The 24851-nt window shown below is 37.7% G+C and overlaps 1 protein-coding gene across 2 annotated transcripts in view; it reads left to right on the forward strand.

Annotated features, from left to right (window-relative positions):
- Positions 1-20561, forward strand: part of LOC149841662 (CBL-interacting serine/threonine-protein kinase 8-like) — an 81390-nt gene extending 60829 nt beyond the window's left edge. The window contains exons 9-14 of one of the 2 annotated variants that reach the window (XM_089998628.1): positions 3825-3947; positions 15967-16086; positions 18054-18170; positions 19496-19552; positions 19627-19701; positions 20235-20561. In XM_089998628.1, coding sequence (XP_089854754.1) covers positions 3825-3947; positions 15967-16086; positions 18054-18170; positions 19496-19552; positions 19627-19701; positions 20235-20315 — 573 coding nt within the window. In that variant the 3' untranslated portion in view covers positions 20316-20561. The remainder of the gene's footprint in view (positions 1-3824; positions 3948-15966; positions 16087-18053; positions 18171-19495; positions 19553-19626; positions 19702-20234) is intronic. The other variant, XM_089998629.1, reaches the window with a different exon arrangement.
- The last annotated feature ends 4290 nt before the right edge of the window (positions 20562-24851 follow it).

A 24851-nucleotide genomic window follows, 5' to 3' on the forward strand; every position in this document is an offset into this window, starting at 1 on the left:
AACTTTCATGAAAATGAAAATACATGGATTCCATCCATGGATCTTAGAGTAAACGTTTAAATTTACTGATTCACATGGTTTTACACTAAAATACCGCATGAAAATCGAATCTATATTCCTTTTCTCACTCAAATCAAAAGAGAAAACTCGTGCCTTTGTGTAAATCGAAGGAAAAGAAAAAAAGTAATGGTGGATCAAGGGTTGGATGGCTGGAGAAGAAGATTTTGTTGTTCTTCTTCCTTCTTTTCTCTCTCCTCTTTCTTCTCTTTCTCCTTTTCTCTCTCTCTCTCTCTCTCCTTTTTTTTTCTTTTGTGTATATTAAATGGGAGAGGGGGTGCCCCCCCCCCCCCCCCCTTTTCTCCAGCTCTCTCTAAGAGAGTTTCCGAAAAGATGGAAACTCTCCATCTTTGTTTCCTAATTTTTTGAAACTTTTCCAAATGTTGACTTTTCCACATTTGTATTTTTTTTAACTCTCCCAACCCTTTTAAAACTCTCTTTAAGTAAGTGTAAGGTCTCTTTTAAGGAGTCTCACTCAGGCCTAAAATAAAAATCTGAAATTAACATTAATTAATTAAGTATTAATTAATTAAGTATTAATTAATTAAAAATTATCTAAAGGTACCCCAAAATAACCAAATTGACCCAGAAGGCTCCCTAACCTTATTTAACCCTAAAATAAAGCTTTATATTCAATTTAAAGCTGAAAAACGTGAGGCTTGGATTTAGATCCGGATCTAGATCCAAGATCCAAACCCATACCCAAATAAAAAATTGGAGCAAGACCTTGATCAAATCCAGATTTAAGTGGGACCTAAATAGAACCCAAATCCATAAAAATTCGGATCCTAGGCCTTGGATCCAGTCCGATCCAACTCCGGATCTATTTCGACAAACTGCTTAATTTAAAAAGAACACGATTTTCGGACAAAGCAGAACTCGAATTCAGGAAAAAAAAATACCGTTGCGCTCCAAATTCCGAGAACAAAAATTGGAACAAGACCTGGATCAAATCCAGATTTAAGTGGGACCTAAATAGAACCCAAATCCATAAAAATTCGGATCCTAGGCCTTGGATCCAGTTCGATCCAACTCCGGATCTATTTCGACAAACTGCTCAATTAAAAAAAAACACGATTTTCGGACAAACCAGAACTCAAATTCAGGAAAACAAAATATCGTTGCGGTCCAAATTCCGAGACGCATCCAATGATATATTACATGCATATAAGATTCCGAATTCCACATGAAAATCACCCGAATTTTGCTTGAATTTAAAGGTCGAAATTGAAACTCTTTCTCACGCTTCGATTGGCCCGCCTCGACCTTGTTGATGAGACCTGGGTTAAGCTCAGACTCAAAGGCATCGGCCTAAAAATCGAGCCTCAAACGATTTTTCTCTCAGGCTTAGCCAAATTTTTGATAAAATTACAAAATGACTAAGTACCAAAATACACGATGTTACACTATCCCTTTCACACCGCTGGCAAATTCAACCATTTCCCCGGCTTGAATTCATCTCCAACGGAGACCACTCGACCAATCTCATCCACTTGAAAATTTGTGTAAAAGTTGGTCATTCTTCTTTCTAATAGAGTAGTGAGTTCCCGAGCTCTGGGAGAGAATTCCATGTTGTTTGGAATAGAGTCAAGGGATAAGAGAAATCCGCTATACTAACAGATAATAGACTTCAAATAACGGAAGCTCTAAAAAATAAGATAGAGAATTCCACATACGATCAAGAAAAGAGTACCTATAAGAACATGAAAACCATGAAAGCCAGCTGCTAAGGAAAAGGTAGAACCATAAATACTATCCGAAATAGTAGAAGGTGCCGAATAGTTCATTGGGCACCAGGATCCAGACCATTAAAGAGCCCTAGAAAAAGTTGTTTTTTTGTCATTCTTATGTTCAATGACAATAATTTGGTATATTATTGTTGTCAACTTGGAAAGTGATCCATAACCTTGTGTTAGAGAAAGCAAAGATGCCCTTTAGAACTTATTATTTCTATTTTACTGGGCAAGCTCCTGTTGGATGATTATCAAAATCATGGTTGTATATTTTGTGATACATTTTCTTAAAGGACTATTGTGAATTTTTTCTCAGACACTGGACATACATCTGATGTTTCACCTGATATCATTGTAATGAGAATGGGAGTTTGGGAATGTGGCGACAACTTTCATGGTGTCACAGATCATAACTTGCATGAGTCTTATTGAATCAGGTCATGACCATGTGCCTCTTTTATGCATGTAGTCCCCATATCTATGGAGTATGTAAACAAGTTACAGGCACATGCATGCATGTGTTATGAATCTGGACAAATAACGGGCATAAGCATGTGGTACATGCAGATGCAATAAGAACAATTTGAAAAATCACACTCTTAAATATTAGCTAATAATATTGATTGGAATTAGCAGCTATATGTTGATTTACTCTGCTTTTCTTTTTCCAATATTTATGATATAACCCTGCACAGCACTGGCTGGAATTCATTGCTCACTGTTGATTTCTCTGACATTAATTGTTCCCACAGAAATGTTCCCAATTCTATGTGAATTAAAACCTTTATTTTCATCTGTTTTCTGATGAAAATAAAAATAAAAATAAAGAGCAGGGTTTCAACAAATTGGATGATTGATTGCAGAACAAGTGAGATGAGTCTAAAGTCATGAGATTTCTGTACAATGGTATCTCTGATGATCTTGGAGAATGGAAATTTGATGCAAGGCATGATACGTTTTGTACTTATTTCTTTGTTAATGCACAATTGCACATAGCAACTTGTAACAATTTTTTGCCTTGTTGGTTGAACTTACTCTGGTGTTTATTCAAGCTTAAATTGTGGTATGCCAATGTCTCTATTGATCTCTATCTAGTCAAAAGTGCTAGTCAGCCCCTAGTTCGTAGACCCCTAAAAGGACTAGGCGGGACTAGATGGTACCAAAATTTAAAAAAAAAACCACAAAATTTACAATGAATTGCTAAAAATTAAAACAAAGATATATATAACTTAAAAAGAATCAATAATAAGCAAATCAACAAAATAAAACATGAATATGAGAACTAAAAAAAATCAAAGAGTCAAAGAATCAAATATAAATGTCAATATATATGTATGTATGCATGTATGTATGTATTAGCATACTTTATAAATACATAACCTATAACAAGTATACATACAAAATAAAGTAAATTGATCAAACACTATGTCACATGGGTGCGGGTGCGGGGGTGAGGCAAAAAAATAAATAATATATATATTTAAAGTCCAAAAGTTGGACATAAATGACCCTGGGTGCAGTCAACGCACCCAGGGTCAGGTTGACCACACCGGGTGCCGCACGTGCACCCGCATCGCGTTGCGTTGATGCGGGTGCGGCACCCACTTTGCCGAGTCTCTGTGACATAGATCAAACATAAAATAAAACATGAATATATATAAATCATAGACCATAGAGGAAGGAAAAAAATTAAGTAGGAAAAAAAATAAAAAAGAAGAAAAAATGAAAAACGAGGGGGGAAAAAAGAAGCCCACCGATTATGTCCCGGGCCTAGGCGGTAGGTCATGCCTAGGCACGCAGATGGCTCTTTTGACTACATAGCTACTGATTAGACTGTTTTTCTGTAACATTAGCTAAAACAGACCACAAAAGGCAGAGTTTGGCGTTGCAGCAAGAATTACTATTTTTCTAGAAGAAATTATTCTTATTTGTTCTGAATTCTTAACAGTTTTATTGTTATTATTTATGGCTACTTTTTCTCTGTTCAGTTTGATGGATCAGTGTTTGAACAATTTGATTTTCCTACCTTTGCAGCGTATTAGGATACAAGATATCAGAAATGATGAATGGTTTGCAAGAAATTATATACCAGTTAGAAAATTTGAATGCGAGGATGTTAATCTAGATGACATTTATGCTGCCTTCAATGATGATGAGGTTTGCAATCCTTTGATCGCTGTTCATATTCACAATTTGGTAACAGTATTTGTATAATTATGGTGGCTAGCAAGATATTATCTTTGAGCTTCAAAATATTTAATCTGAGAGCTTAAAATTGTAAGAGGTACACGAGTTATCTGAAGATGTGTTCTTATAATTCATTACTTCATTATAGCATGTTTGGCTTGTGAAATTGAAAGACATTTCCATGTCATAGAAAAATTATTTTCAGCCACTGGATCCACATTCCACAAAAATGAAAGAATTGTTAGAAATCCACCCGTACCTGCGTTGAGAAAGAGAGAGAGAGAGAGACGAAGAGATGAAACCAAGAGGTGAGCGGCTGTTACGATTTTTGTTTTGAAATCGTGACCTAAACTATTCATTTATAACTTAATTTTAGTGTATCTAGACCCGATTAAAATATAACGTATATTGTACATATTTTTTTTTACATGGATCGGGTCGGATCCCAGGTTGGATCCTTTTGCACCTTTTTCACCCCCCTCAAGTTGATCATGGTTTTGGACCATGAACAACTTGCCTTTAAGCATCCAAAAACGATCCTTTGTTAACCCTTTTGTTAATATGTCTGCACAGAGTTACCGGAAGCTTCTTAGGTAGGTGGGAAGCTCGCTTCCCGGAAACTCGCTTCGGAAGCGCGATACTCCTCGCTTTCGAAACTTCATGGGAAGCTTGATTCCCCCCGCGCTTCTTCTTTGCTTTTCATACACATGGTCTATGCATATTATATACTTTTTTCACGTTTCTTTTCATCTTTTTCATGTATTTTCTCTCACGCTTTCACTCACTTTCCATGTACTTTCTTTAAATTGGTAACCATCATTGTTAGATTTTAACAAAAAATTTAACTCTTTTACAGAAAAATCGTGAAATATAAGAATGGTCAATTTTATTTTAGTTTTTATTTGTTTCTTGTTTGTTTCCATATTGCTTCATTTTTTATTCATATTTTGCTTTTAAATTGAAACTTCGCTTCCCGCTTCGTATAAATTTTAAAATGCCTCGCTTCTCGCTTCCGCTTCCCGTATCGTTTCCTGCTTTCGCTTCCTAGTTTGGCAACCTTGTGTCTGCAACATGTTTTTCAGTACTGATGAATTCAGGTTCAATCTCTTTTTCTTCAACCTTCTGTCTCACAAAGTGTTGGTCAATCTCAATGTGCTTAGCACGACTGTGATGTACTGGATTGAATGACATGTTGATAGCACTTTGGTTGTCACATAGCAAGGTAGTGTGAGAGATCTTTTTTCCTACTTCAGTTAGTAGATGCCTGATCCATGTGACTTCGGCATTAGCAGCAGCCATTGATCTATACTCAGCCTCAGTGCTTGATCTAGCGATAGCCTTTTGTTTTCTACTGCTCCAAGAGACTAAATTTCTTCCAATGTAGACACAATATCCTGATGTAGATCTTCGTTCGTCAGGATCTCCCGCCCAGTCTGCATCACAGTATACAGTAAGTTCGTGCTCATCTTTGCCATATGACTGTGGTGAATATATCAATCCATCCCCAATAATCCCTTTCAGATATCTAAAGATTCTCTTGACCACTTTCATATGTCCAGTACGTGGCGCATGCATAAATTGAGACACTTGATTGACTGAATAAACGATGTTAGGTCTAGTGAATGTGAGGTACTGTAACATTCCTATTATGCTTCGATACTTGGTGGGGTTATCACACAGATTTCCATCATCAACGCTAAGTTTTTGATGAAGCACACTCGGAGTTCCTAGAGGTTTGCAGTCTTTCATACCTACCTTGTTGAGAACGTCTACGGTGTACTTATGCTGAGTGAGTGTCAAACCATGAGTCTGGTTATCAACTTCTACACCAAGAAAATAACGTAGAACTCCAAGATCTTTCATTTTGAACCTTTGACCTAGCAAGCCTTTTACTTCTTGAGTGTGAGCAGTAGAGTTTCTTGTGATGATAATATCATCGACATAAATTAATAATAGAGTGGTTACAGTCTGACTTTTATAAATAAATAATGAGTGGTCCAGCATGGAACGTGAAAATCCATGTTTCTGAATTTCTAGCGAGAAGCTATCAAACCAAGAGCGAGATGCTTGCTTCAGACCATAGATAGCTATGTTTAACCTGCACACATGGGTTTTACAATTTTGTTCTTGATATCCAGGGGGGTGCTCTATGTATACTTCCTCCTTCAAATCTCCATGCAATAATGCATTTTTCACATCGAGCTGACTCAGCTTCCATCCATGTTTAACAGCCAGAGAAATAATAATTCGAATTGTTCCCATTCTTACAACCGGACTAAAGGTCTCATCATAGTCTTGCCTTGCTTCTTGAGTGAATCCTTTTGCCATAAGCCTTGCCTTATATCGTTCAATGGTTCCATCTGGCTTGTACTTTATTTTGTAGACCCATTTACATCCGATAACATTTTTGTCAGGTGGTCTGGGAACAAATTCTTAGGTTCCACATTCATGTAAGGCTTGCATTTCATCATTCATGGCTTCTACCCATTTGGTAGAAGTGACTGCTTGATAGTACATAATGGGTTCATCTTCCTTATTGAGTGCAGTTAAAAAGAGTTGAAGATCCAAGGAGAAGTTGTTATAGCTAACCCACCTGTCAATGGGATGTCGTATGCGGTTTGATTTTCTGACCTCAAGAGTATGAGAAGGAGTTGGATTGGCGACTGAGACATGATCTAAATGACTTGACGTTGTCGGTCTCTGTTTAGAATAGACAATGCCTTTGTATCTGCCCGATACTTCCTCTGCATTCTGTGATCCCGACGTCCCAATGTTCTCAAACATCTCTTCTTCTTGTTGTACACAATCTGAGGAACATGCTTCATTGGAGCCAGCAAAAAGTTTTGAACTCAGCTAAGGATAGTAAACTTCAGTTGGCATGTTCGTTGCGTCAGCTCTGTCATCAAAGTTTTGTTCATCAAAGACAACATTTCTTGAGATTCTGATACGTTTGTTGGTGGGATCATAACACGTATATCCTTTGTAGTCATCTGCATGTCTCACAAACCTACACTTCTGGGCCTTGTCCTGAAACTTGTTTCTCAGAGACTGATAAATATGCACATATCAAACACATCTAAAAACACGCAGATCATGATAACTAGGATGAGCTCCAAAAAGACAGTGATAAGGAGGCTTATTTTCCAGAACAACCATGGGTAGTCTATTTATCACATGCACGGCAGAATGAAAAGCTTCTGTCTAGAGGTTGATAGGAAGATTACTGTCATGAAACATACTCATGACACTTTCAACGATATGTCTATGTTTTCGTTCAGCAATTTCATTTTGTTGAGGAATGTGAGGGCAAGACACCCTTCTTCCTATTCCGTTATTTCGAAGAAAAGAAATAAAATCACAGGATGAGAATTCCCCACCTCCATCACATTGAAAAAATTGAATGGACTCAGAGAATTGATTTTTGACCAAGGAAAGAAAATTTTGAAACAAAGAGAAGACTTCTGACTTATTTTTTATGAAATATATCCAAGTGTATTGAGAATAACTAGCAACAAAGATTATGTAGTATCTGCTTCCAGATCCAGAGACAATTGGGGCGAGTCCCCATACATCAGAACAAATAATCTCAAAAGGTTTTGAAGCTCTCTTATTAATTGAATGAAAAGGCAATACATGACTCTTGCATGAAAGACAACTGGAACACTTATGACTGCTCTCATTCCCATTGAGACTTTCTTTTGGAATGAGATTATTAGAGACAAGTTTTTCAATAAAATGACCCCCACAATGTCCTAATCGACTATGCCATAAGAATGACTTATTACATTCAGAAATACTAAAAACATTAGCATAAAAGGGTGAACATGACTCTAATGAAGGCTTCGAATTCAGATGAACAGGGCGGACAACATGACATGGAGCTTCTTCAAATACATACATATTGCCTCGTCTCTTTCCTTCAGCGAATGTTTCCCTCGTGCGTAGGTCTTTGACCTGCACAGAAGAGGGGGTAAATTCAACTGAAGCATTATTATCATCAATAAGTTTGGAAACAGAGACAATATTTTTCTTGATGTCAGGAGCATGGAGAACGTCAGAAAGAGTAAGTAAAATATGACATGGGCATGGCAGTTTTTCCAACATGAGAAACAGGATGGTGGGATCCATCTCCAGTGACAATCTTACTTTTTCCAAAATAAGGAATAGGGTTAGAAATTTTACCTGCATCGCCTGTCACATGAGTCGCTGCCCTTGAGTCGACAAACCAAGTGCCTTCGTCATTCTGCTTCAATTTCAACTCTGACAAGACAGATATCAGCAGATCTTTAATCTCTCCACTGTCTCTGGTATTTGTGAATCTTCTTTTGGTTTCTGTCTGTGGACCCTTTCTTTTATTTTCTGGATTATTTGATATGCCCCTTTTTGTTACAAAGGAAGCAAGTAAGGATGGATCTTGGTCCTTGCACATGAGCTAACATGTTTGGAGTGGGAAGCAGACCACTGTTAAAATGTATCTTATATATATTATGTATATTACAAAATACCCGATAGGGGTAGTTTTGTAATTTCACAATAGTTGTTTTAGAAAACAACTATTTTCAGTTTTCATTTAAATGTATTTTTCTTTTTTTCTTTTTTCCTTTTATTTTTTGTATTTTTTAAATAACAAAAAGGGGCTCCAACATAGAGTCGTTGGAGCCCCCAACGGTCACAAATGTGACCGTTGGGGGCTCCCAACGACTCCATGGGAGCCCCCTTTTTGGCTCCCCTTTTGAGGCATTTTGCCTCCTCCTCTCTCCTCTTCCTTTTGTATAAATAGGGGTGATCCCCTTGTATATTTTTCATTCTTGAGAGCTTCTCTCTCTTTTCAATAAGAGGCTTTGTATATTGTTGCCTTCTTAAAGGCTTGTGCTTGTATTGTCCCTTCGTGGACTTGTGATATTGTCTCTTTTTCATTGTTGTATGTGCTTGTATGCACTCTTTATATTTCCGCAATATCTCGTTACATGGTATCAGAGCCACTCGATTCTTGAAGGAAAGGCGTGGTTCGTGTTTTTTCATATCTAATAGATATCTTCTCACTTCTTGGCAACATCATGGAGACAAAAATTAACCTTTCTTTCAAGCTCAATGGAAAGAATTATATGATGTGGGCATCGGCAATGGAAAATAATCTCAAAGGGAAGAAGCTTTGGGGTTTTGTCATGGGTTCCGTTCCGGAACCTAAGCTTATGCTCACGAAGATTGAAGAAGGTCAAGAAAAGGCTCTTGAAGGAGATGCTCGCCTCAAGGCCATTGAAAGTCATCAAAAGGAAGTGGAAGATTGGGAAAGCAATCACCCAAAAATCCTTGCGTGGTTTATGAATAATGTGGAGCTTAAGGTATGTGCTAATATAGCTAAATTCCGTAGAGCCAATGAGACTTGGTCCTTTATTAAGGGTATGTATACCCAAAAGGATCTTGCAAGAGCATACTTCTTGCAAGAAAAGATTAGAACCACCAAGCAAGGTGATTCTAGCATTCAAGACTATTATAGTGCTTTAAACCCACTATGGGATGAATTGGCTCTCTTGGAGCCAAAATGGGTTTCTATGGAAGACATTGATTTAAGGCAAAAACAAATGGAACAAGAGCGATTGTTTCAATTTCTTTTTGGGCTACGTCCCGAATTTGAGCAAGTGAGATCTTCACTTCTCCATAGATCTATTTTTCCTCCTATTGAGGATGCTATTGTCGAAATCACTCAAGAGGAGACAAGGCTTGACATGAGTAAGCATGTTGATGAAGTCCTTGCCGTATCCAAACCGGGTAATAATGTTAGAACCTATAAGCCTCCTCATTTTGGGAAACAAGGAAACTACAATGGAGGAAGAAAAATGATTGTTTGTCATTATTGCAATGAGCCGGGTCACATTAGACCCGCTTGTCCTAAGCTTATTGGAACCTTCAAGCCTAAAGTAGCTTCTCTTGAGGAAACCACCACCAAAGAAGATGAAGGCAAGAACAATGACATCAAAGAAACTCTTGGACAAATATCTATGGCTCTCCAACAAATGCTAAGAGTTTCTTCCTCCACATCGGGTGCGGCTATTGCTTCATCATCTTCACCCGGTACGTATTCTTGGATCCTTGACTCCGGAGCTTCTTTTCATATGACCCCTCATGAAAATGCACTTGTTGATGTTTGCACCAATTCAAAGGACTCTTGTGTCTCTACGGCCGATGGAACTTTTTTAAAAATTTCAAGTATTGGTTCTTTTAAAGATTCACAAAATTTTTGTGTTCCAAAAGTAAGAGTTGTTCCTAAACTAAATTTAAACCTATTTTCGGTTTCTCAAATTGCCGACCATGGATGTGAAATATCTTTCTCATCTAATGGTTGCTTTGTGCAGGATCTCCGGTCCGGGAAGCGGATTGGGCAAGGCCATAGAAAGGGAGACCTATATTATATGGACCATCTTGATCTCCCTACAAACTTTTTTTGTTCTTATGTCCAAGAAAAAAACATGGCAACTTGGCATAAAAGACTTGGTCATCCAAGTTATTCCAAAATGTATCTCTTTCCTTTTGGAAACAAATTTTGTAAGGAAAAAGAAATTAATTGCAAAGATTGCATTTTTGGAAAAATGAAGTCCATTCCATTTCCAACTAGAACTTTTCTTTCATCAAGGCCTTTTGAATTGGTGCATTCGGATGTTTGGGGGCCTTCTCCGGTTATGTCTAAAGGGGGTTATTCATATTATGTCACGTTTATTGATGATTTTACTCTGTATGTTTGGATTTATTTCCTTAGTCATAAATCGGAAGTATTTACTTTCTTTAAAGATTTTCATAAAAAGGTTCAAAATCAATTTCAAAGTAACATATCTATTTTAAGATCCGATTCCGGTGGCGAATACTTATCTCACGAATTCCAAAACTATTTAACCCAAAATGGCATTTACCATCAAAAGTCATGTCCTAGGACTCCCCAACAAAATGGCCTAGCGGAAAGGAAACATAGGCACATTATTGAAACCGCTAGAACATTACTTATTTCTAAGAATATTCCAAAGAAGTTTTGGGCCGAAGCCGTCTTAACCTCAATCTATCTAATAAATAGAATGCCCTCTTCTAAGTTAAAAAATGCTTCTCCATATGAAAAAACTCTTTAAATTTTCACCCGATTTCAATCGTCTTCGTATTTTTGGTTGCAAATGTTTTGTCCTATCACACAAAAGGGATAAGTTATCTCCAAAAGCAATTGAATGTGTATTTCTAGGATATGGTGAAAATAAAAAAGGGTATAGATGTTATGATTTTAAGAATGATAAATTATATATTTCAAAAGATGTAACATTTCTAGAAGAAGAAAACGGTTTTGATAAACTAGAAGAAACAAATGAAATTGACTATATATTCTTATATGATCTTATTGATGACATACAAGAAGATTTTCTTGAAAACATTGATGATTCTCGTGAGGTATCCCCTCTTGACATAACACCCTCAAATGATAGTGATTCTAATATAAATGTTCATGATAGCGATACCAATATAAATGTTTACTCAAGAAGAAATCAAGAAAATCCTATTAGTGCCCTCGAAAAATACTCTCAAATTTCTGAATCCACTGAGGAACCACAAGTTAGGCATTCTTCTAGAATATCAATACCTCCAAATAGGTTTGTATCCTATGATTTCTTAACTCCCAACTATCGGGCATGTTTAATAACCTTACACTCTTATTTTGAACCGGCACACTATAATCAAGCTAAATCTATACCTCATTGGGTTGAAGCAATGCAAGTTGAACTTAATGCGCTAAAAAAGGCCAATACTTGGGAAATAGTTAATCTACCCTCACACAAAAAACCTATTGGTTGTCGCTGGGTCTTCAAAGTTAAAACTAAAAGCGATGGCTCTTTAGAACGATATAAAGCTAGATTAGTTGCTAAGGGATACTCCCAAGAATATGACATTGATTACGAAGAAACATTCGCTCCTGTAGCTCGAATGACCAGTGTTAGGACTTTAATAGTTGTTGCATCAACCAAAAAATAGCCTATTTATCAACTTGATGTAAAAAATGCTTTTTTAAATGGAAGTTTAAGTGAAGAAGTTTATATGGATCCGCCACCCGGAATAAATCTTAAACAAGGTCAAACTCTTCGGCTTTTAAAGACATTATATGGCCTTAAACAAGCTCCTAAGGCTTGGTATGATCGTTTCAGTGATATCATGATAAAGTTAGGATTTCACTCTTGTTATACTGACACGACTCTTTTTGTTAAACATGCAGGTTCTAGTATCGTAATTTTGTTGCTTTATGTTGATGATATGATTATCACTGGGAATGATCAAAATAGTATTATTAATGTTAAAAATATGTTAAAAAATAATTTTGATATGTCTGACTTAGGTTTTCTCAGATATTTTCTTGGAATTGAAGTTGCATATTCTCCTAGAGGATATATTTTGTCACAGATGAAGCTTGCTGCAGATATATGTTCTAAGTCTGGGATTTCCGATGATAAGAAAGTAGAGACTCCCGAGGTTATTAATGCCAAATTGCGGTTGGAGGATGGAGTTCTTCTGGAAGATCCTACACCTTACAGACAACTCATTGGGTCTCTTACTTATTTAACCATCACCAGACCAGATATCACTCATGCGGTTCACTCTGTTAGCCAATTTCAGCATGCTCCTACGACTGTGCATATGAGTGCTGTTCTCTGAATCATCGGCTACATTCGGAATACCATCAATAAAGGGTTATTTCTATCCTCCTCTTCTTCCTTGAATCTTCTTGCTTATACTGATGCAGATTGGAGAGGTAATCTCAATGATCGAGTCTCAACTACTGGTTTTTGTGTTTTTCTAGGAGACTCTTTGATTGCCTGGCGATGTAAGAAGCAGCAGAAAGTTTCACTATCATCCACTGAAGCTGAGTACCGGGCTATGGCAACCACGACAATGGAACTTGTATGGCTTCACAGTTTGCTTAAAGACATGGGAGTTGATATCACCGAAGCCTCAAAGCTTTGTTGCGACAACAAGAGTGCCATCTATATTGCGAGCAATCATACTTTTCATGAGCGTACAAAACATATCGAAATGGATTGCCACTATGTCCGTGACGAATTCTTGCGAGGAACTATTTCTCTTCCGTATGTCACTTCAGAATATCAGTTGGCGGACTTCTTCACTAAAGCTCTTCCGGCTCCTCGCTTCACGTTTCTTCTTGGCAAACTTTCCGTCATCTCCCCGCAAAGTTTGAGGGAGGGTGTTAAAATGTATCTAATATATATATATATATTCTGTATATTACAAAATACCCGATAGGGGTAGTTTTGTAATTTCACAATAGTTGTTTTAGAAAACAACTATTTTCAGTTTTCATTAAATGTATTTTTCTTTTTTTATTTTTTCCTTTTATTTTTTGTATTTTTTAAATAACAAAAAGGGGCTCCAACATAGAGTCGTTGGAGCCCCCAACGGTCACAAATGTGACCGTTGGGGGCTCCCAACGACTCCATGGGAGCCCCCTTTTTGGCTCCCCTTTTGAGGCATTTTGCCTCCTCCTCTCTCCTCTTCCTTTTGTATAAATAGGGGTGATCCCCTTGTATATTTTTCATTCTTGAGAGCTTCTCTCTCTTTTCAATAAGAGGCTTTGTATATTGTTGCCTTCTTAAAGGCTTGTGCTTGTATTGTCCCTTCGTGGACTTGTGATATTGTCTCTTTTTCATTGTTGTATGTGCTTGTATGCACTCTTTATATTTACGCAATATCTCGTTACAACCACGCCCTCCGTATCCACTTCGCTCTTGTCCTCCTCGTCCCCGTCCTTTATCATAAATCACGCCTGTGGCAAAAACTTCTTGAGAATTTGGGTGAATGTGTGTTTCTTCAGAGAATCCCTTCAGAGTCATTTCATACTGGATCAATTTGGCTCGTAGCTCGTTAAAGTTAGGAAGAACAGGAAGGCACAATAGTGAAGTGACTATCATATTGTAGTCAGATCCCAATCCACTCAGAGTTTGTTGCACCATGTCATTGTCACTTACGGTACATCCTATAACTGTAAGTTGATCTGTAATGATCTTTATCTTGTTCAAATATTCCATGATGGTCATGAAGTCTTTTCTTAACAACTGAAATTCTCTTTTTAGAAAAACCACCCTTGCTTGAGAAACCTGCGAATACGTCTGAACCAGTCGTTCCCAAAGTTGTAGTGTTGTACAATTGTCGGGAATGACAGCAAGGACCTCTTGAGACAGGGTTGAGGTGATGTATGCAACAACTAATTGATCTTTCTTTTCCCAATTGAGAAATTCTATATTTTTGACATACACGATCGAACTCGCCCCTTGATCATCTTTCTCTTCTCTCGAAGCAAATTCTGGTGGGACTGGGGTGGTTCCATTCAGGTGACCTAAGAGACCTTGACTCCTTATAAAAGAAATGATTTGCCCCTTCCAAATCAAGAAGTTTGAGGTATTCAACTTTTCAGAAACGAGTTGATTGAGAAAACTTGAAGAAATATGTGATTGGGAGGAATAAGGATCCATAGAGAATGAAATTCAACAAGAGTGCTCACGAAATGCTCAGCCCCTCTTTCTCCTTTTTTTTTTTTTACGGCTGTCAGGTTCAGAGAATAGAGAGAGGCTGTTAGATTCAGAGAATAGAGAGACTGAACCCCTTTGTTTGCACTCGAGAAAATTGATGTTGAAACTTTCCCACGTTAAATATATTTTCAAACAAGTAGCCAAAGAGAAACAGGAAAGGGAACTTCACAGCAAATATATTTGAATATGTAGAAATATATGCGTGGAGGGGATTGGACAAACGATAGCAATAAAAAGAAGTCACGCAGGCAATATCCAACAAAAAAAACTGAAATGGGCACTCGATAGGTCTGGGTTTCAGCCACTCGTTTTTTTTTTTTGTTTACGATCTGGGTTCACGTGAACAGGATTCACGTGAATCTCAGATCCAAGAGAGAAGCAAGCCCACGTGCGATGTGGGTACATAGAAAAAAATTTCAGAAAAGGGAAAAGAACGAGGAAAGAACGAGAGAAGAAGGAAACAAAGAAGAGTAGAAAAAAGGGAAAAAACTCAAAACTCCGATGGTCGCACCTGCCGGAAACCTCCTTCCTTTTTTTTTGCCCTTAGACAGATCTTCGTTCTGATACCATGTTAGAAATCCACCCGTACCTGCGTTGAGAAAGAGAGAGAGAGAGAGACGAAGAGATGAAAGCAAGAGGTGAGCGGCTGTCACGATTTTTGTATGAAATCGTGACCTAAACTATTCATTTATAACTTAATTTTACAGAGGTATGGATCCGGGTCTGGTGTATCCAGACCCGATTAAAATATAACCTATATTGTACACATTTTTTTTACATGGATCGGGTCGGATCCCGGGTTGGATCCTTTTGCACCTTTTTCAAGAATGCTATATCAATTTAATTTCAAGGATTATGGCAGCATCTACATTCCACAAAAATGAAAGAATGCTAGATGAATTTAATTCCAAGGATTATGGAATCTCTATTTTGTCAAATTCCCATAATAAGTATACTTGATTTCTTCAGTTGGACTTTCAAATCTATGAAGCAAACATTCTTTGAGTTTCTGTCACATCCTTGTTTTCCTTGCTTGTGGAGTTCATTTCTTCTGGTAAATAATTGGAAAAAAGCGCTTCTGTTTGGAGTTATCCTTACTTTCGGTTGTCTACTTGAGGGCAGTTCCAAACGTTTTTTTCAGTTACAAGTTGCTTTTGGGTCTCATTCTTTTTCAGGATATTAGTCTTTTTCATCCACATGGCATCACTTATAAGCTTGATTTCTGTAAATATTAAAGTATAATTGTAGCTTATAAGTTATGTCAACCAAATTTCTGGGAAATTTCCTTATAGTTTAATATCTGTAGTGTTTATTTATTCAAATGAGTATAGATTTCAGATATCTGCTTTTTGTCCACTCTGAGTTGTATTTTCATCCGAGTTTAGATTGATGAAGCTAATCACTTCTTTTAAAATTTACAGGTTGAAGATTTTCCTGAGCAACTGAGGAATAAAGATGCAGGTCCTCTAGCTTTGAATGCATTTGACTTGATTATTCTCTCCCAAGGGCTAAATCTTTCAGCATTATTTGATAAGAGCCAGGTGCATACTTCTCCTGACAGACTGGAACTTATCTTGAAAATATAAAGTTTTAAACTCACTTAACATATGCTTATTACAGTAGCATGCTACTCTGGATGGTAAAATTGTCTACTTACATTTGGTATGTCATAGGCTGTTTTCTTTGTCTCTGCTTTAAATGTTTCACTTGATGCTATACCGTACACATTGATGATCAGTCAGAAATGAAGGTATTAGTGATTTGGTTTTATAATCTATAAAACTAACTGTTAGGAATCTGATGCAGCATAGTGATGGTAAAGTATTGGTTTGGTGATAGTGTTATGTCTTATGGATATGAAGAATGCTTGTGGTTAGCTTCCACTTTATATAGTGATGATTGAAATGGCATGGATAAGAATAAGATGAATTAAACCTTCTAAGTGTGGTGTTTCTTGAAACGTGGTTCATTCTAGTGCTGAATTCACACACATACACACACATGCACTCACACACACACACATAGTAAAACTTTATTTTTCCAAAATGTCAGGTGGAATTATCACCTTATTTTGATTTGGATCGTCTATTAGGAGGTATTTTGCTTGCTTGCCTGCTTTTGTGTGCGTGTGACTTCACCCTAATAACTAGTGGAAGTCATCCTTCTTGGGATGTTTTCTCTCATAATGGGCACATTTGCAAGCACATTGAAATTGTGAGTTGGATTCCCATGAGAATCGGAGTAACATGGTCGACCATGTGACTTCCTTTCTCACAGGTCATGAAACTCCTATTCTAAAATGTATATATAGCTAATGAGAATCATTTGTTCACGTTTGCAATAATGGGAGAACATTCTATTAGAATCATTCTCTCCAAAACTTGAGAGGATGACTCCCATGGGGATTAAGCAAATGTGCCAAATATGAAATGATGAGCTTTGGATTGGTATCTGTGATGAAAACTTATTCCAAAATTTGTCACCTATGAAGAATTCAAAGCAAAGTTCTAGCTTCTAGGTTTCACTGGTCTCCCTGTAGTCAAGTATACTGTATAGCATACTATATTTGACAGGCAGAGGAAGGATTTTAATGTTCTCTATCTTTTGAAACTTTCATTCGGTAACGATATTAACTGGCACCAGGTGACATACATAGTAACCAGCCTAACCATAACATATTAGTTTTTTGGCTACTTTCTGAAGCCATGTGATGGAAGCAATTGATATTGATTTCTCAACCCATCATTCACAAAATAGATCTCCAGAGAGCCCTGTCTCGGTCCAATAGATTCATTTCCTGCCCCTGCCAGCCTTATTTGAACTGGTTTCATTGCATTGAATTCCTGTTTATCATAGTGCTTCCAAGGGTGCTGTCTCGTCTCCTTCCAACCATCCATCACTGACTTGAGCTGGATGGAGAACATGCAAGAGGGATGTAGCTGACAATGTGTAGTTGCTTTGTTCTAATCCGCTGGTCTGAGAAGTCTGTGATTCACATCTGAAATGTAAATGTGCAACGTGTTTGTATTTTTTTTCCTAGTAACTACAAGTTCTTGATTTCACATGGTCTCTCCAGTGCATGTTTTGTACCTTCCTGGCTTCCTCCAAGTCTACTCAATCAGTAGAATGTGGCTTGGGGTTGGTTTGACGGTAATGCTTTAGCCTCATGCATTTGCAGCAAGGCTGTATGTACCTGTTACATCATCACATATTTCAACATATTCTTTTGAAAAGGCTAGTTGTTCACTTGAATTATTCATGAGTGACTGATAAGATAATAAACAAGTGATTGTGATATTCAATGAGGAACTCTGTAGCACTATTCCCAGTGTATTACTGTTGGATGCATTATTTTAAGTGATGTACTGATGTGTTTTAAATCAGACATGTTCACTTCCCAACCCCCTTAGCATGTCTAGTCGCTATGGTATTCAACATGTGGATTGCTTATGGTTGTATTTTAATCAGTTGGTCATTTGCTAATGAGTTCTTCTTGCTTTTGTAAAAGGACAATGTGATGCATCAAACTCGTTTTGTGACACAGAAACCTGCACAAGTTGTTCTTTCAAGTATGGAAATTGTAGCACAGTCAATGGGTTTCAAGACTCATATCCGTAATTTCAAGGTGAATCTTGAGCTTGGGCTAGATGTTTTTCTTCTTTAAACACCTTGTCTTTTATTGCATTAACTGGTCTGGATTGGAGCTGAACCTGTTCCTTGCAAATTACCTAACCTGGATTTGTGGCATTCCTGCTGGGGTGCAAATTGATTTTGTATCCTAATCTTACCCATGGATCCTAAAGTTAAATCCCAGCAGCCTGTTGTCCTGATCTAGATCCCACCCACATCAAGCCAAGATGGTCTCTACTTAACCAAATCTGGCTACTTGAGTTACGTATTATGGTTTCCACCTTTTCCATAATCTTGGCTACCCAGTCATAGCTAAACCATTGTATTTGTTATTTATAGGTTATGACCAGTACTTGCCAATAACATGTTAAGAACATGTTTTCAAAGATAATGACATGTTCTGCTACATTGATCGATAGACTTGATTAGGGGTGGCAATCGGGTCGGGTTGGCGGGTCAGCATACCTCAACCCGAACCCGACCCGTTTATTAAACGGGTCGGCTGTGGCAAACACGAACCCGACCCGTTTAATAAACGGGTAACCCGACACGACCCGCCAACCCATTTAATAAATGGGTTGGGTCGGGTAAACGGGTTTTCAGGTTGGCGGGTCGGGTTGGCGGGTTGACGGATCGGGTTGGCAGGTAGACAGGTTGGCGGGTCGGGTTGACGGGTCGGGTTGGCGGGTTGACGGGTCGGGCAGACGGGTTGGCGGGTTGACCCACCCGCCTAACCCGTTTATTAAACGGGTCAGCCGGGTTGGCATACCCCCAACCCGAACCCGACCTGTTTAATAAACGGGTTACACGGGTCGAGCCGTTTATTAAACGGGTTGGCTTAAGCCCAACCCGAACCCGCCTAAGAGGCGGGTTGGCGGGTCGTGTCAGAAATTGCCACCCCTAGACTTGATTGATGCTTCAAGTAACTGTTTCTAATTCTTTAGCTGATTGCCTTCTTTTTTTCTGTAATTTTGGTAGTCTGTTTTTTGGTGTGTATTTTGTACTCTTTCCTTGATCCCCCCCACCCATGTGCAGTAGAAAAAAATAACCCTTCTTTCCTGCTCGAAACTTTTGAGTGTGTTTAATTATTTCTTAGTGTTGGATCCAGATTTCCTTCAAAGAAAGAGATGACTTGCTCAACTAAATTTGCAATAATACAAGTGCTATTTTAGAATGCTAACATGACTATTAGTAATGTGGGAGTATGATACTCCAAATTCTGCTATTCTGGATAGCTCAGCTTTTCCATTTTACCTGTCTTGATATTGTTCTTTTACATTTTTGTCCTTATGACCCATTTATGCATTTTTTATTTTGCAGATGAGGATTGAAGGACTTTCTGCTAATAAGGTGTCATGCTTCTCTGTTATTTTGGAGGTAATTTACTTCACGTTTTTGAATTTTCGAATGATCTATGTAGTTTCCATATTCAGTCAACTGAAATTTGTCAGGTATTTGAAGTTGCTTCAACATTTTTCATGGTAGACGTTCAGAAAGTTGCAGGAGATACCATTGAATACCACAAGGTTCTGTTGACTCTTTCACCAATATTGGCTTAACACGCTTTTCAGTTTAATTAATTGACTGTTGATCATTTAGACATCACTTTAGCGTTGGTTATTTCATTCTGATTGTCAGCACAACTATATAGAAATTTGGCATTTTCAGAGCAATAATATGCATTCTACATCCAAGTTCTAAACATTATCAATGAAATGGAACAAATTTTCCTGCTGTGAGCATTGATGTTCTTGAAGCACTCATATGGGGACTTGAGTTTCCAAATATCGACTGAGAAAGATTTTAGTTCTGTTTCTGTAATTTATGAAACAGAGCTGGTCGTTTCAACAATGACTTCCATGCATTCAACCGAGAACAATGGGACAGTAGTGTTATTCTAAAATAAAATAATTTAAAACATGCTACATGGATTTGGACCATCTCTTTTGTCATCTCTACTCTGTTCAATATTGCCATAATTTGTTCTGACCAAATGTGAATTTTTTTTCTCTAGTCTTTAAACACCTATATTTGTGACTTAATTGCCACTTGGATGCAGTTCTATAAGAATTTCTGTAGCAACTTGGAAGATATTATATGGAAACCACCAGAGGATAATCAAGGATTTTGGTGGCAGTGAAGAGTTCAAGGTGGAAGATCATGCATCCTCAATAATAGCAAGAATGCCTCTGTTCTTTGACAGCCACGGCTTGTGAATTATTAGGAAAGGTAACATAGAATTGCAATTCCTATCTCAATGGTATTCATGGATTATGTAATTCCTATGTACATTTTTGTATTGCAAATTTATTGTTCCACAGAAAACAATCTTCTTTTGAATTAATTCTGTATTCAATTAGCAAAAAAAAAACTATATTATTTCTTCTTCAAGGCAAAATATCAGTGCAACTGCACGAACATAAATATGCTTACCAATCTGGACCTTTCCGGGATGGTCAACTGTTCTCTGGAAAATATGAGATTGACTTTCCAACCATGTCTTGATTGCCTTGATAAACAGAGGAATGAAACCTTTTGGGGGGTTTAAGTCAGGTCAGGTAACCAAGGCTAGCTGATGGCCGCCTTTTTGCTGATTCTGCGGCCTCTCCATTGCCAATCTATCTAACTGGCTATGTACCATGCGGGTTTGACCATGGTTTCTGTCTCAAAACCTGCGTCTCAGAGGAACTTTTCGAGAGCATGGTAACGCTGATGTGAGTTAGACATTGATAATACGCCACTGTAAAAACTACGCCATATCTGTTTTACCATTACCTCTCAAGCTAACATGCTTTCTTCCTATTGTTCTCCTTTTTTGTTCTCTGGTAGGCGTTTTGTTTCTTGTGATAAATTAGGGGGACTTTTTTGTTGAAAAGAAGAAGAAATTCTGATAACCAGATTTGTACTTGATTTTGTAAAACTGATAGCAGGACATGGTGCAACTTGATCTGAAGTTGTAGAACCACCAGTCATGGTCAAAAGAGGTTTCCCAAGATTGCCCAAGAACATGACACCTACTGTTCCTCTTCCTCTTTTCTGGGTGGGTTTTATGCCAATGAACTCCATTAGCAAGGCGGATTTTTCTCAATTAAAAAAAAAAAGCGGGGCCAACTCACGTAGCATCACCATCATCAATGGATCCACTAGAATCTGTTGAACTCTAGTGATGATCTTAAAACATCAATTTAGCAGATCACTTGACTTGATCTAAAAAATCAAAGCAATTAGACCCAACCCTACATGATTTTAATTGATTCATGCACGACACAAAAATGAAAACTTAGACCCATTGTAAAAACAGGTTGGTTCTTTTTTTGGATAATTGGAGGGAAATCCCCTTGGTTGGTAAAACCCTTGAGGTCCTTATGCCCACCGGGGAGTACACCTAACTTCGACCTTGGGCAAGGGATGCTGCCTGTCGGTTTTGAACTTGTGGCATCCTGTCAACTCAGTGACATTCACAAGTAGCTCCTACCAGAAGAGAAAACTGATGTGTACATATACTTCATCGTTTGGTACATGTAATATGCATCAGAGCTGACCCAAACTTGAACATAATTTGCACCCAGGTTTGCTGATGCCACCAAGGGAAAACCCCTCCCATCACCAACCATACATTGGCTGCCCTCCAGTTGGCAAAACCCTTGAGGACAGTCTGCCCACCGGGGACTACACCCAGCTTTGATCTTTTGGTAGGAGATGCTCCCCGTGTGTTTCTAACTAGTGACTTCTGTCGACCTGGTAACATTTACAAGTCGCCTACTGGATGAGCAGAGCCCTTGTGGGTAGGGGTGGCAATCGGGTCGGGTCAGCGAACGGGTTGGCGGGTCGGCGGATGGGTTGGCCTGCCCGCCTAACCCGTTTATTAAACGGGTCAGCCAGGTTGGCATACCCCTAACACGAACCCGACCCGTTTAATAAATGGGTTAGGCGGGTCGACCCGTTTATTAAACGGGTTCATTTTTGCCCAACCCGAGCCCGCCTAAGAGGCGGGTTGGCGGGTCATGTCAGGTTTTGCCACCCCTACTTGTGGGCATGAACAACAGAAAATCATTAAAGAATAAACACAATATTGATAATTATGTGTGTGTGTTACCGATGTGTTCAATATTTTTTTTGACCATACAGATGTGTTCAACATTATTGATTTACTATAAATCAACATTTGGATCATGAATTTTAGATAGAAAAAACAGTCTTGGAGTATCAAAATTTTATGAAGATTGTACGCCATTGATTTTGAAACTTATAAAAACTTATCCATGCATCGGAATCAAATGCTTCAAGAATTTACTCCTATAAGAACATGCATATAGATCACATTTGTAATGTTCAAAATTTTGAAAAAAATACCAAAAATCCAATAAAATGTCCATTGGAGAGGTTTGAGAGGGTTATCCATTGGGGAGGTTTTCATTTCCCTATATATATATATATATATATATATATATATATATATATATATATATATATATAGAGAGAGAGAGAGAGAGAGAGAGAGAGAGAGAGATCACATATGTAATGGTCAAAATTTTGAAAAAAAAAACAAAAAATCCAATGTTCATTAGAGAGGGTTGTCCATTGGGGAGGTTTTTATTTCCTTATATATATATATATATATATAGTAATGGGTAGGTGCTGAATGATACATGCTAAATGGGTTTTTCTGCACTTCTGGTATTTTTTTTACAGTTCTGACAGCATAAATGTGCTGGGCATGGTCAATTTAGGAGGAATCCACACCTGGACCATATGATTCTATCACATGAGCAGATGGTTCAAGAGCCTCAAATTCAACATCCTACAATATGCTAAAATTTCATGATTTAGATAAATGTGTGACAATTTTAAAAAAACACACCTAAAGTTTTCACAATAATTAAAAACACACATAAGGTTTCGGTATTGTTAAAAATTCACCTAAGTTTATCCTCTATTAATTAAAAACATATTTCGGTCAATTTTACTTATCCTTAACCCTCGAAACAGTTTTTTTCATTTTCTTAAGATTTCCCACGTTCCCATGTGGTTGTGTATCGTATACATATCACAGACGCTGAAAGCCACAGTTGGGTCCTCGAGGCTCGAGCAACAATGTGCGTTTTTAATGATATTGAAAACTAAAATGCGTTTTTTATTATTGTCAAAACTTTTAAGTGTTTTTTTGAAAATTACCAGTTGATCTAAAGTGCTCTTATAATAACCAAGGGATTTGGCTTAGTGGGATGGGGCCTAGACTGTTTGGTTGGTGGGCAACCTTGGTTCAAATCCCATGAGCACCCTCCTGCGTAAGCCAAAGCTTGGCAACTCCCTGAAGTTGAGGGGTAAGCCCTCAAAGTTTTATGCTGACATGGACAGAGACCGTAAGTACAATAGGCTGAGCCAGTGTGGCTAGGTCTCTATGCCTGGAAAGGTTTTTTCGAGTAAAAGAAAAGTAACTAGAGTATGGGAGATGAGCGGAGCCAATAGGATGATTCGAGGATACATCATTAACTATGTACTGCACACATCATCTAGATGAGCCTCAGAAAGCAAAAAAAATGTGGGAAGGGGAAAAAAATTGAAAATTAAGAAATGAAAATGTGAAATGATCTTTTCTAAAAAGACTTACCCTCCTTGAGATATCTGCTCAATACCTTAGTGGATCAACTCTTTTACATAAGTTGATTCCTAACTTTTATCTCATTTATGACATTGTAATGGCCAAAAACCTCAATAATTGATCTTTACATTGCTTCTTCTATCAATTAGATCTTTTATCCATAGACTCTAGTATTTCTCATGTTACAATCTTCTTTCCGATGATCCCTCCTTTCTCCTTATTTTATAGAGACAAAATGTAGAACTGGTGCCAACCGTTTATCATAAAAGAAAGGACTCACCGAACCACGATTACTAACTAGTCCATATGTTCGGGCCCCACAAGAAAACTGAAATAAATACACAAAATCGGCATTAAATACTATTTATCAATATTTAGAGATTAATATTCTCATTGTTTCTTATGGTTCCATAATGTAGTACGTATTGCATGGGACATACCAATAGCTAATGGATTAGCTTCTGACAAATAAAACTCTCTGAACCGTTTATATTTCAAAACAATGGCACAACCGTTCAAAGTTATCATTTCGATATGACGATTCTAAATTGTTTTCCATTGAAATTTTCATGTGAACTAACTAAACAGAAATTATGTACCAGAACTCAAAAGCCAACCTGATCAACACCAGTTTGGGTCGTCCAAGTCCAAGTTAAGAGAGAGAGAGAGATCATGTAAGTAACAATTGTTTTTTTTGAAAAAATACAAATGTTTTGACAAATTTCATAATTACATTATGAAAAACCATGGCATGAATGCCATTTTAAAAAATATTTATGAAGAACAAAACCTTTGGCATCGAATTCCCCTGCTTCTGCTTTTATATATGGTATGATAAGTGAAAGTATCAAAATGGCTTATAATTTTTTTTTTTGAAATTTATAACCTAAAGAAACCACACCCGGCATGAAGACCCGGTCGCACTAGCTCAGCCTGCCATACCTACTGTCGTCATGCCAACACAGTGTAAAACTCTGAGGCTTGAACCCCCACCCTCAGAATCTATGCTACACATTTACTTGCACAAAGAGGCGGCACTCATGTCGAACCTTGACAGGCCGTCTAGCACCCAAG

The sequence above is a fragment of the Nuphar pumila genome, chromosome 3 (genome assembly GCF_984573655.1).
Source record: "Nuphar pumila chromosome 3, dmNupPumi1.hap1.1, whole genome shotgun sequence".
In the NCBI taxonomy this organism is placed as follows: Eukaryota; Viridiplantae; Streptophyta; class Magnoliopsida; order Nymphaeales; family Nymphaeaceae; genus Nuphar; species Nuphar pumila.